Source organism: Triturus cristatus, chromosome 4_1, assembly GCF_964204655.1.
Source record: "Triturus cristatus chromosome 4_1, aTriCri1.1, whole genome shotgun sequence".
Classification (NCBI taxonomy): Eukaryota; Metazoa; Chordata; class Amphibia; order Caudata; family Salamandridae; genus Triturus; species Triturus cristatus.
This window is the reverse complement of record NC_140585.1, coordinates 1,166,797,595-1,166,811,836: the sequence shown is the minus strand read 5'-3', so window position 1 is coordinate 1,166,811,836 and position 14,242 is coordinate 1,166,797,595. Positions and strand designations below refer to the sequence as shown.

Sequence of the window (14,242 nt, the reverse complement as noted above, 5' to 3'; positions counted from 1 at the left end):
TGGCACCACAAAGTTTCTCAAAATGTATTGAGTTTGTCGCAGCACATCCCAAGAGGCCAAAGATCATAATCTGCCTCTATCTAGATGACTTGTTAATAAGAGTTCCATCTATAGACGATGCTCTGAGTCATGTCAGTCAGGCTTCAGACATCCTTTACCGCCTGGGTCCGCATGTACATATAAAGAAATCCACTACCACTGTGGTTCAAAGGTATGCGCTGAGGCCGAGCACAGAGAGGCCGCGGGGAAGTGGAGAGGCCGGCAGGACGGACGCTGTGACCTCCACATAGCTGGCGCACTCTGGACAGTAAGGTGTAAAGGAAACGGATAGAGGCCCAGACCCGGAGATCGGAGGGCGGTGAACTGATCCAGCCACCAGTCTGATCATTACTTAGTGAGGCCGCGTTTGGCGGAAACGCTACCATAGTTGGTCAATAGTTTTAGTGTATTTGGGACTTAAATTGAGCCGCCGCAAACTGGCGATGGACTGCCTGACCATTGTGCCTGACATGGCGGCTGCGCTCAGTCTCTTAGCCAGCTTAATACTGCGTGCGGAGAGTGAGTCTAGAGAAAGTGCCATGGTATGCCAATCTCAGTCTACACGGTGGCCGCGCTTCAGGGGCGGTGAGTGGGTGGAGCGGAAAACAGCCACTTGCGATCCCAATGTTGGTTCAGAGGTACTGCTGGCGCCTAAATTTATCCCCCATCAAACTCGGCAAATACTTTAAAATCGGAACTCGCCGAGTCTGACCCCAACATAGCGCCCACCAAGGTATTTCCACCTGAGAGGGAAGACGTCCCATTAGACGAGGGGGTCCCGATGTTCTAGCCGGATTAATGGCATAGCTGAGTAAACGAACCACAGAGTCCAACTGACTACCTGCCTGACTGTAAGATGGCCACCAAGCTCCATACCCTTTCCTATCCTGCCATCCTCGTCATCTCCATTCTCCTGTTTCTTGACTCATGACCTCCGGACACTTCATGATCTTCATTCTAACCCTGCGGAGCCCGAGCTTCATGGCTTATTCCCGGTGGAGCTGCACCAATAGCTATAGGGGAGACTGGCTCTGGCTCACCGCTATGACTGTCACCTACCCAGCCGGACTTCGGACATATGACTCGTCGTTTTCTCCGCTGCAGTCTCCTCCCTATGGACTTCCAGCTCTCTTGGTCTTTTTGGGGCTGGATTGTTGTGCTCACTAGTAACTCCTGTCTTGACTATGTAATTACTCTGTAACGTAAGTGAAATTTTGTAACTTGCAACTTGCCGTTTCCTTATGTAAAGCGCTCTGATACCTCCGGGTCTAGCCAGCGCTATATAAAACTCATTAAATAAATTAAATAAATAAATAAATATGCTATTTGAGCGTGATCTTAGACACCCGGGTCGCAAGAGCGAATCCTTCAGAGGGGAGACTTACATCTATCTGTCTGAAGTGTCTGAGAGTGATGGATTCCTTCTGAAGGGATTTCATTTTCATCGAGATTTATCAACTGAGACAATAGCTGTAGACACTTATCCCCAAGGATGGGGCACACACATGGATTATCTCTAACTTCAAGTTACCTGGTCAAAAAAGGAAAAATCCTATCATTTTAACCTGTTGGAATTGAAAGCTGCCCATCTAGCCTAAAAGTGTTTTTTTCAGTCTTTTGAAGATGAATGCTCTGCTTTTTCGAACGGACAACAAGAATGTATTATTTACAAAAGAAAATGAGTGCGCATTCACGACCTCTGTACGTGGATGCACAAATGAATTGGAGATGGCTTATAACACGAGACTTGCGCATCACAGCGGTTCATCTGCCAGGGATCCTGAATGCAGAAGCATACTCACTTCATTTCAAGAAAACCACAAATGAGTTCTTAATGACAAAGTGGTGCAAAGCATCTTTGGCAACTGGGGCAATCCACAAATAGACAGGTTTGCAAACACAGAACATGTCCAGACATGTGTAAATTTACTCTTACACTGAAGTAAATGTACTACTTTTGGCAGTTCATTATTTTCAAGTGTACATTTACTCCAAAGTGTAGACTTACATGTCTCCACCACCTGAAAAACAGGTTTCTGACAGCCTACTACTTGTAACTTTTCTCACATAGACCGAAATCTCTGCCAACTTGGTGAAGCTCTCTACCACTGTGGCAGAGGTCAACACCACTATGGTGGTGATCTCCACCACCACAGAGGAGATCTCTGCCACTAAAACGGAGATCTCCCTAAGGGAAAGAATGGAGTAAATTATTAAAGTTTAGTAATTTTCTAAAAAAAAAATTGGGAAAATTTGAATCTAAAATACAGTAACAAGTATTTTTTTCCGGTAAGTGATAAAATAAAATGATAGAGCACCTCTCCAGAGTAAATGTTTACTAAATAATTAAATAGCTTAAAAATATGAATTTATTTAATGCATAATATTTAACTTTTAAATAAAATAAAACGCTATCTGCCTAGCAATTTCATTTTAAATTAATGTTTATTAAATGTAATTAAAATTGGTGTCTAATTATTAAAAAATGACATTTCAAGCATTAATAATCGTTTTAAGATGTAATTTCTTTTAATAAGGTAACTATTAATGTGTATACTTATACAATATGTAATTAATACATCTGCATAATTTTTAAGCCAAAAAATATATTTACGCATTATTTAAAAGTCAAATTTTCTTAACAGTTCCTAAAAAGTGCTAGATTAAGTCCCTGCTCTCTTTTTGGGGACCGAGACTCAATTTCTAAAAAAAATCTGACGCAGACCTAAAGAGACAACGGAAAAGGAAAGGGGAAGAGACAGAATGAAAAATAGTGACAGAGGTAGAAGGCAGGAATATAAAAGACCCTGCAAGAGTGAAATAATGGTGTAGGGAGAGAATGACAGTGCATGAAAGAGGCATGAGATGGAATTAAGACTGGACATCTTTGGTATTTGGCAAACCTGACATACAGCCACAGAACTGGTGAGCTTCTGAAAAAATCTTTAGGCCTCTGCACTCATTTGTTTTTTAAATGAGCACTGCCTTTAGGGAAATGATAACTTTAGATGAGCAGGTTGTGAATAGCAATGGTCTTACTCTTTTGTGGGTAGGTGTTTGTATTAGCATGCCCCTCCCAAAACGCGTCATTTACCCTTCCTTATCCCCCTACTTATGGCTCCCCAAACACCTCCCACTTTGCAGTAGACATTCCCTATTTCCACACCAATCCCTCTAATCCTGTTCACATTTACTACTAAGGGGTCGATTCCGATCTCGGTAGGAAGGGCTCTGAATTGGATTCGGCTTTGCCCTAACCAATCCAGAGCCCTTGTTTCTGACCGATTCGTTCCCAGTTCCGAACGACCAAGTACGATGCCTGGAAACCCTTAGCGCTGACCGAATCGGTTCCAAAAGGCATTCGATCGAGCCTTACCGTAGTCGATTCGTACAGCTCTATGGACCTGGTTTCCGAGCGATGTACGATGAACGATTCGGACAGCCATTTCGAATCGGTTTACCCGGAACTAAACGGCTGCCAGAATCTCTCTTTTGGGGCCCATAGCAGGTCCCCTTCACCCAGGGCCCTCCGAATCAGGCCAGTGAGGGTACCCATGGGTCCCCTCTTCCCTGCCATGCACAGTGTGGCATGCACCATGCACATGCGGTGCCCGCCTCAGTGTGCAAGGTTTTCCCCAACCTCCCCTTTCTTTAATGGGAGGCTGTGTTCACGTTCGGAGCACAGGCTCCCATTGATGTCGATGGGAGTCCAACCGAATCGTATACCGATGCATACGGATGCATCATAATGGTTTGGTCGGACTCTCCCAATCCGAGTCATCAGGAAAGTATTCCGGAACCGAGTCGTTCGGTATGCTTTCCGAACTACATCGGAATCGACCCCTAAGTAGTAAACTTACATGTGCAGAGATCTCCTCATTGAAAATATATGAGGTAGAGATTTCCACATAAAGGTTTGTGAAATTCATTTTACAATAAATAAGTCGTACTATTGTAGATTACTTGACATGGTACAAAATGCAGTCTGGAAATCAGGCCCATAGTCTCCAGGGACTATCAGCCAGGGACAATGGGGAATTTCCTTTGTCCATACTAGTTGGAGAGGATTCTGTACACTTTTACTTCCATTCTCTTGATCCTGAATGTGGTGATCACGCCATACCATTTAAAAAGCCAGAATGATCATGATAGCAACGGAGTGGCAGCATCAGTGGTAGTTCACAGACTTCCTTCATCTATCCGACCAATCACACAGGAAGCTGCTGTGCAGACCAGATGTACTATACAAGTTAGATAGCCAGATCCTGCATCCCAACCTTCCATCATTGAACTTAGCAGCCTGGCTCCTTAATTCTTACAGTATAGGCATTTGATGTTGCCACCGGATTCTATGCACATTTTACGAACAGCGAAGCATCTTTTCACCAGAACGGCATATGCTTTCAAGTGGTAGAGGTTCTGCATCTGGTGTATCCAGAACAACTACAATCCCTCCAGATGTTGGATAAAATGGTGATTCCTTACATTCTGCATCTAGCAAGGTCCGAGATTTTCATGTCAGTCAGTCCATTTCCCTAACCTCCTTCTTTCCGAATACTTCAGTTCCAGCAGATAGAGCCATTTACATGTTCGACATGAAGAGAGTTTTAAAATTCTATGAAGGGGCTGATTATGAGTTTCACTGTACTGGCGGAATGGTAAATCTGCATTTAATAATAACGATACAGTAACAGTAACAGCAGTAGTACTGTGAATTAGGAGTTAAACCACATAGAATGGGGAATTACCATGAGAGACCAGATTTACCAATTGTAAAACTAGACAGAATTTCTAATCTTTGGGGCTTTAACGCAAACATTTACAACCTGCTCAGAGCAGGTGGTAAATATATGCTGAAGTCTCTGTGTGGGGTGTTATTGAAAAGCAGGGGATGTGGGAAATATGAAAGAGAAGGGGAGGCTACATTTTGGCATGGCTGAGCATTTTATGCTCCCGAGCACATGAATAAAAATAGGACAAGGGGCTTGCCTGCTGCTGCAGCCAAAGCCTCATACAATGATTTTCCCGGGTGGAATTACCACCTGGCAAATTTAACTCTGGCGTTGCAACACCTGGGAAACTGGAAGCAAGAATACTGGTCCACTCAAAATTAGGGGGAATGGAATTCTATACGATAATTCCACTCTGTCTGAGTTATAATTCAGGGCCTTGGGAAGAAAGATAATCTGATTATCGGTTAATAAATGATGCTCCTGTAAGCACTGGCTTAACTACAACAAAACAATTCATCTCAAGACAGATAGTATGTTGTATTTTAACTAATGCCCAATCAATCAGAAGGAGAGCAGCTACAGTGGCTCTGTCGGGAAATGTACCTATTTCAAAGATATCTAAAGCCACTACATAGAGGTCCATGTAAACATTTCTGAGACACTACTGTCCAGATTCGTACTCAAGAGCAGATGGCCCAGTAGGTCAAGCCTCTCAGAGGAATTTGCTTGTGTGATGGTTGATGAGGTTTTGTTTTCTTAACTACTTTTTATAATGGGATCAGTTTCCGATCCTATTCAGTGCTCATGACTATTAATGAGGATGCCCTGGAAGAGAAGGAAAGGTTACTTACCTGAAAATTAATTGGATTAGAGGCAATATGATAAGACAGGTAAACCAAGTAAACAATTGTGTTTCAACATAAAACATATCACATATGAATGTTTTGTATCTTACGTCTTTTTATTTTCATTGTTGCACTTCATAAAAACAGCCAGCCAACGCGTTTCGCCCAAACATGGGCTTCTTCAGGGCAAGATAGTATAAATGTAAGGTGTGTCTTCTGGCGAGCGAGTCAACGAGCAATAGGACACGGATTCAGTCGAACTAAAGTATGATGAAACAACTCACAATGAGGCAAGAGTATTCAAACAATGTCTGTGGATAGAATTATTGAATGTCGGTATTGGCCGCATCCAAAAGGCTGTCAGGAGCCGTCTTTGTCTACGGCATCCCGTATCCGGCACGATAAACAAGAAGCCTTACTCTTGTAAGGTTTCTTACCTAGCTAGTTCTTTTTCAGCGAAATCTTCAACAAAGTCATAAGCTACCCTCCCACATCATCAGACAAGAAACTCTATAGCATTGTATAGTGTTGCTCTCAGAATTCGGTTGTTTCCATGAAAAGGAACTGACCTAACTGTTACCTGAGGGAGCATGATGAGACACAGAACAAAGGGTGAGGCCCTTAAAGGCACTGTGCTAGTTTCTTTGCTCTTATGTCTTTGACAGCCTACCTCCTAATACTGCCCCTCATTTTCTTTTTTTTCTCTTTAAAATAAAAAGTTTGTGAAAGAGGCTTCTGATTATATTTTGCTTATGTAGTGACTATTTGGTTCAATTGGATTTTTTGTACATTTTATGCTATTTGGCTTCAAAGGCAGTGTTTTCCTCTATTTAAGCGCACTGTTCTACTAAAAAGATTTGTGCATATGTATATATTTTTAGAAAAGTGCACCTTTTATGAGGAATTTCCCGGGCAAGAACTAGGATTACAGGTAAGTAACTTTTCCTTCCTTTAGTGGCAGTAGGCAATTAATTTGGCAGTTCAAAGCCTCGAGACATCGGAATTGTGGAAGCACAAGGAAAATATTTTGTTTATGCAGTCATTGTTTCCTAGCTAATCTTTCTGCCCTTCCTTGTCTGGTAGGTTTGGAGACAAAGAAGCATACATGGGGTTCATGAATGAATTCCTAGAGCACAACGAGGAGAACATGAAGATGTTCCTTCAAACCATCTCGAGTCGGGAGAGCGAAATGCAAATGTCCACCTACGATGGTTATATCGACTTGGCAACTCAGCTGTCTGTCCTGCATTCTCTCTTGTTTAGTATGTTCATTACAATAGACCAGGTACTGAATCTGTCCATTGCTTCTACTGCTATAACCATGTATTCCATAGCCCCTGTGATACCATAGCCTTACTTAAGTTGTAGACTTAGAACCACTGGCGGCACAGACGATGGAAATCAACAGGGAAAGAAGCATTATAAGCACAGTAGCTCAGTAAAATCCCCAAGAAAGTACTGACATGCTTACACTCAAATAAAACACTGCATGTAGAGCAATGCTTATAGTACTGTTCGAGTCCTTGTAAACATTTGAAAGAAACGGGTTTCAATAAAAAAAAGAATCAGAACTCGAATCAATGAGGAAAGCCTAGCTAGTCATCCTTCCGGGCCAATGGTGATCTAGAAGAACTGTCGTCGTACCGTCCACTGTCAATACTGAATGTTTACACCAAAATACCTAGCAAAGTGTTGGCCAGCAGACTCACTCAGTCCATGAGGATCAGTGCAGATCTGTGACATAGAGGAATATGCTGTGTAATTTACATTGACTGTTGCATGTTCTTCATACAGTGAGCATGGAGGAGGAGGAGTGTGCTGTAGTCCTGTTAGAGACTGAACAAGCTTTTGACTCTGTCTGATGGGTTTACATGTGGGCGGTACTGTGGCAGTAGGTTTAGAGCAGGAATATATCAGATGGCTCAAACTGTTGTATACCAGGACTGTGGTGAGAGTTTGCAATGAACGTATAATATCAAAAACTTTTGAAATAGCGAGGGTCACAAGACAGAGCCGCCCCCTGTCTCCCCTTCTATTTTTGCTAATAATGCAACTGTTGCCCGGCAGATTGAGGTGGGTGGAGGGTGTTAGGACGTTGCAGAATACAGGTAGGGACTGCCAATCACATGGCGTTCCTATATGTGGACAATACATTGGTATATCTTAGGCAACCAGAGTACTCTGTCCCAATTCTATTGCATGCGTTATATGAATATGAAGAGGTGTCGTGCTGCATATCAGTCGTAATAAATCTAAAGCATACCCACTGGGTGGACTTCACAGCCATTGCTCTGATTCGCTGCTGAGGATCTGATGGCCCATGGGTGACGACAGACTTTAGATATTGAGGTATCTGTGTCACATAAAATTTGACGGAGAGTCACCGATTGAATATCGGCATGCTCATAGATGGCCTTTGGTCCTCGGTTATGTTCTAGACCACACTACCTTTATCAGTAATGGCAAGGAAGCTTCAACCAAAATGTTTCTTTGTTGCATTGTTTGTACATGCCTAAGGGAGCTATGCATCTTATCCCATACACAGTATTCAAAGGTTTGGATCAGTTATTGGTGGAATTGATCTGCACAGGCAGGAGAAGCAGGGTTAAACTTGCTACCCTGAAACATGAATGGGAGAAGGGTAGATTAGAGGTCCCAGAAATTGAGTTATATTATATAGCCACCCAATTACAGCATGCTGTACACTGGCTGGAGGAGGGTTGGAACTGGGAGAAGAGACTGTTGGATGGAACACATGGGGACGAGCCCTTACCAAATGTATTAATGAGAGTCTGTGGAGTGCTACACCTACCCTATGGGGTAAGACAGACTTTTATAATATGGAACAGAGTGGTTCAGACAGTATTGAAACCTCTGTTGTCTGTGCTGGATATGTCAATATGGAGCATTCATCCATTCAGCAAAGTTGCCCATTATATGGCGCCAGAGAACTGAAAGCGTGAAGGTTGTCTGACTTTGGCGGATCTGTATCTGAAGAATAGGTTTGTGACATTTGAAGGGACACAAGAAAGTTTTGGTGTTGGTAGTGGACAGTTTCTCCAATATTCCTGTGTGGCTCGTACCTCTAGATGTATATGGACTCCATTTCCAGAGGCCCCTGAACCTACACAGACGTTGGCAAAGATGCAAACCCTGCCACAGTGTAGAAAACTGGTCTCCAATATTTATAGGGCTGCGAGAGCAGAAAGGTCGACCAAGAAGCTAAAGGTAAGGGAAAAGTGTGAAATATATTTAGGGGAGGACCTTACTGATAAAGAATTATTGTCAGTGTGCAGAGAGGTAAAGACGGTGTTGAGTAATGCACTTTTTAAATTAATTTAGTACAACTACGTTTATATGATTTATCTGACTTCAGCAAAGCTGAGTGAAATTTAACGAGACGGTCCTGTAGGTGTGCTCAGTGACAGGAGGAACGAGATGATTTTTTACACGTTATCTGTGACTATGCAATGATAGTTTGGTGGAGATTGCACAAAGGCTTAAAGGCAGTGTGGGAAGCGGGCGGCCCCCTATGATGAGGCAGTGCTTGCTAGAAATACCACCAAAAATGAAAAAAGAAACGTATGAGTAAAAAGATTCTCCTTATCAGGAGTAACACTAGCCAAAAGAAGGATTACCATACAATGTCTGAGCCCTAAACCTCCATTTATTGATAGCTGGGTCCGGGACATGATGAAATGGGCCGTGGCAGAGGAAACTCAAACATGGAAAGTGAGGAGGGATGATGAACTGGCAGAGGATTTGATGGAATGGGCTGACCTGATCCATTCCCTCTCTGATTCACTAGGTACACGACCACTTGAATTCAGAAAATTACTGTCAACAAAGGGAGCTCCAAGGATTGACGGGTTAAGGAGTTGGCTCCCTAGGCCACGAATATGGTGTAATATATGTCTGTCCCGAAGTACACTGGACGACCCGCAAGCTACTCAGTAAGCCACATGCCAAAATTGCAGGATGAAAGGAACATTAAAATACTGTTGTCATGGATATGGATTCTAAATGTGAATCACACTGGATGAGAATAAAAAAAGAGAAAAAAAGGAAACTATGGGGATGAGAAACTTGCCAATGGTTTGAGATAACGTTATTGTTTGAATGCCGCTGATAAGATATTCCTAACAGAATGAAATAACACTAAGAGACTGGTTTAGATTTCGGTGGACGGGTTACTCCAACACAACGGTAGCAGATTGTCGTCCACCGAAATATAAATCCCATTTGATATTATGGAATTTATTTTTCGGCAGACGGGATATCCGTCTCCATTGTGACGGAGTAACTCGTCCACCCGAAATCTAAATCAAGCCCTAAATGATTGTTAGAATACACAGTGTTATTGTTCCTTACTCACAATTGTATTGAAGCATTATTTGTAAAATTCTTAATAAATAAATGCAAAAAACCCACTTTATAATTAGAAGACATTTCCAATGGTGTAAGAAATATAACACTGCAGACTTTTACCATGAGGAAAGAGAGGATATGCAAAACAAACCTTGTCAGGTTTTGTGGTGAATATTGCAAGGTGTGAAAACTTCACAAATTAAGCAAGGATTATTTTTTGTAAACCGTCTGAGACAAAGTCTGCAAAAAGCAGAGAGTAAACCACAAATTACCATTTTGTAGAGTTTTTGCAACACTATAGTTTAAACAGTTTTCACTTATTTTTCTGAAAAATTAAAATAACAAATACACTTGCTGCTGGAGAGTGCTTGACCCAGACTGAATGGGACAAACTATTTGCAACTTGAATAATGCAAAAACCTGACCTTTCCTCTATGCCGTAAGTGAAAATACAACTTTGGCCACCCTAATGGATTATTCGAGTGGAAGTAGTGCTTTAATGGGCAGGTACTCTGAGGTAATGAGTACTTGCACTTCTGTGTTTCCATTTAAAGCATTGGGTGGAAGGAAATGAAGTGAAATCTTTAGTGCCAGTCAGAATGTAACCTAATACTCAGATCACACTCATGGGCTCCAAAACTGTACCAGACTTAACTGAACATAGGAAGAAGACATAACACTGAGTCATCACAATAATACAACTAGCTCTTCAACTAGAGCTAAGGACATGGAGACCATGGACATCATTTATGAGTCGGCAGGGCTGGCAGCTGCTGGCCTCATTGCTGGCAGGGGCAGTGCCAAGAACAGAATGTGGGCAGTGCTGTGATGTGCACTGTTTGCTTTCTGCAACTCCAACGGTGACCTGAGGCATTACATTCTTCGTACTGTAAAACAAATAGCTATCACAGTGCAATGTATACACTCCTAAATAAAATTAAATCATCAAATAAAAAATAAACTTTTTAAACAATATGTTGGTGATTATTATTATAGTGAAGAAGTGAAAATGATGTATTTAAATAAAACCCTCACCTCTGTGCTTTGAATGACTGATTAACTAAGCTAAGGAATAACATAGTTCACATTCAATAATTATGTCATCTACATTAAGTAATACAGGTGGACAAAACCACTACTGTTTTTTAAAAAAATGTTGTTGATCTTTCTGTAATTTGCCAGTATTTTTTTTGTTTTGTTGATACACTAGGAAAATCATTACATCATGATAGTGTTATAATCAAAAAACAGAGAAAGAGTTTATTTAGAATGTCTGATATAAAACATAAAATCATAGTAATGCAATAAATTCCTTTAGAAGATGTTGACAAGATCATATCTTTTTTCAGTACTGATATACTCCCTCCTAGACAGTAATTATTCCATATATGTGTTTTTCAGTAATGCATGACTTAAGGCCTGACTATGTTCTACATCCCCAACAGCCAGTGGTGAATACCTTATCCCACTGACACGCATATGAAAACCATGCAATATTTACAAACATCTAAGTACAAAATGTAATTTGCCTCAAGAATTTGTTTCTGAGTTACGACACACATGTGCTGTACAGTGCCCCAACATATGAACCTGTATCGTTACACATATAACAAGGATTAGGCCTGGCTTTACTGTGCCAACGCCTGTAAACCCAGACATTCACAAAAGTGAGTTGCATGCACAAATGCTGTGTATCACATTAATTACACCCTAATAGCTTTGCCAACAATAAGGAAATAGCAAAAAAAGTTTGTTTCTATATAGAATGCATATGGAGGATAAAGAAATGGATGTGACAAACAACTTGATTATTGTGCTTTTGTGGTGTAAAATAATCCCTTAAGCATTGCAATGGGAGCAGTACCTGAGAGAGTATTACTCCTCTGGGCGGAGCCAGAACCCGCTCTATGCATATTTTAAGGAAGAGGGTAACAATGCATTTTGCAGAATCTGCGCTGTTGAGATAGACCTAAAAACAAACCTGAGTAAGCAAATAAATCTCCAGGCCTATCTAACCCCTCAGTTAAAAATGCTGCGAGCTTCAGGTTCCAAATGAACAATCTACCGTGCAAGAACTTTTGCCCTTTTGCTTTCAGACAAGGTTCTGAGAAACCCTGTAATGGCAGGGCACACTCAATTCCACATCAGCCACTTCTTCCACATTCGCTCAGTCAACTTACATTATTTGGGGTTCCCTCCGACAGTTTTTTTGCTGAACTGGGACTCCACCTGAAACTGAGGAAGGTGCTTCTCGTACAGAAACTAGCGATGTGAAGGCGGTAACAACTGTTTTACTCTTGTTCAACAGCAAACGAAGGACCGACTGGAGCCGCTTCCAACCATTCTTCAAGCCATCCAGGAGGGGACCCCAGTTCCATCTGGCATCTGTACCAACCCCAATGGATTAGGCAGGTAAATTACACTAGTTTGTCATTCGTTAATCCTGTAATCACATATCAAACTTCAAGTTACCTTTTTTCAGGAAAGGACTTAAGGATCATCTGTGCAACATTCCTTGCATTCTGAGAATTTTGAGAATGATTAAATTTTTACTGTGCAAATTCCCTGAATTCTGATAATTTTATGTGACTGAAAAGACAACTGGCAAAAATGTCCAAAATTCTAGATAACGACAAAAATTATCTTCAAAAATTGTCTTCATTACCTTGCTATGAAAGTGTTAGTGCCTGAATGCGCTAATGTTGCACTTATGTTTAAAACAAATATATATATATATATATATTACCTACTGGCGATAGCCAGTAGGTAGTTATAGTTAGGACCACGTTTCCATAGGAAAACCTCAACATTCTATTTTGAATAACTTTGGCGCCGGTCGACGAATCCTCGCGAATTTCTCAAAATAGGTGGGGCGCTACGCTCCGCTCCTACCCTGAAAGTCTCGGGGGGATTCGTCAAGCGGGGGCTGAGATAAAAGGGGGGTCCCAAAACGCGTTTTTCCCATGCATTTTTCCATAGGACCTTTAGAACGAGCTACAGCCCGAATGGCTGAACAGAATTACTCAAAATTTGGCAGAGAGGTAGTCCCTAGGTCAAGGAAGTGCCTTTTGTAGGTTTGGTGTAAATCTGTTCAGTAGATTCTGAGAAAATAGCCTTTAAATCAATATATATATCTGAGCCAGCTTACGGTACGCTTACCGTACGCTTACGGTAAGCGTACGGTGGCGTGCGCGAGCGCGATTCTGATTGGCTCTTAGATCTTAGTAAACATTCGAATCGGCCGAAACCAGGAAGCGGCGGCCGCCATTTTGTCTCTCGCACTGAGAGAGATTTTTAAAATCGGAAGCCCAAAAACATGTAAAGGGGCTGTTTTGACAACTCCCTCCCACATAGTCATGTGGAGGGAGTCCCCAAACATCCCCCAAGTGCAAAAACGGTTTTATTTTTTTTTCGGCAATTTCGCGGGGTACGCTTACCGTACGCTTACGGTAAGCGTACGGTAAAAAAATAAAAATAAAAAAAACACTATCCACACTTACCCCACCCCCTGTGCTTTTGGTGGCCGAAGGCCACCAAATGTGCTGGGCTTATTACAATGGAAAAAAACACTATCCACACTTACCCCACCCCCTGTGCTTTTGGTGGCCGTAGGCCACCAAATGTACAGGGCTTATTATAAGGGAAAAAAACTTAGCATTTAAAAAACCGTACTAATTCACTGAAAAAACCATAGGTTTCACACACGTTATAGTTAGGAATTAGCATTTAAAAAACCTTGCAAATTCACTGAAAAAACCATAGGTTTCACACATGTTATAGTTAGTGGAAATTTTACTGATAAAAAACCAATGAAATTGCCCCGTTATAGTTAGCGCAGGCAACTATAACTCACGCGACCGCAATCCTCTGCTGATGACATATGTGTCTTTATGAAAAAAAAATATTTGTAATATATGTATAGCTAAAAATGTATGGAAGAAGACATGGGCAAATAAGTGTCTAAATACAGTATTAGCATCAGCAGAGGATTGTGGTCGCGTGAGTTATAGTTGCCTGCGCTAACTATAACGGGGCAATTTCATTGGTTTTTTATCAGTAAAATTTCCACTAACTATAACATGTGTGAAACCTATGGTTTTTTCAGTGAATTTGCAAGGTTTTTTAAATGCTAATTCCTAACTATAACGTGTGTGAAACCTATGGTTTTTTCAGTGAATATATATATATATATATATATATATATATATGGAGAGAGAGAGAGAGAGAGACAGAGAGAGAGAGGATCTCGTGAGTATT

At 41.4% G+C, this 14,242-nt stretch overlaps 1 protein-coding gene across 1 annotated transcript in view; it reads left to right on the top strand.

Moving 5' to 3' along the window:
• RASAL3 (RAS protein activator like 3) overlaps positions 1–14,242 on the top strand; it is a 213,903-nt gene that overhangs the window by 160,339 nt on the left and 39,322 nt on the right. The window contains exons 12-13 of the mRNA XM_085654354.1: positions 6,701–6,902; positions 12,294–12,397. Coding sequence (XP_085510480.1) covers positions 6,701–6,902; positions 12,294–12,397 — 306 coding nt within the window. The remainder of the gene's footprint in view (positions 1–6,700; positions 6,903–12,293; positions 12,398–14,242) is intronic.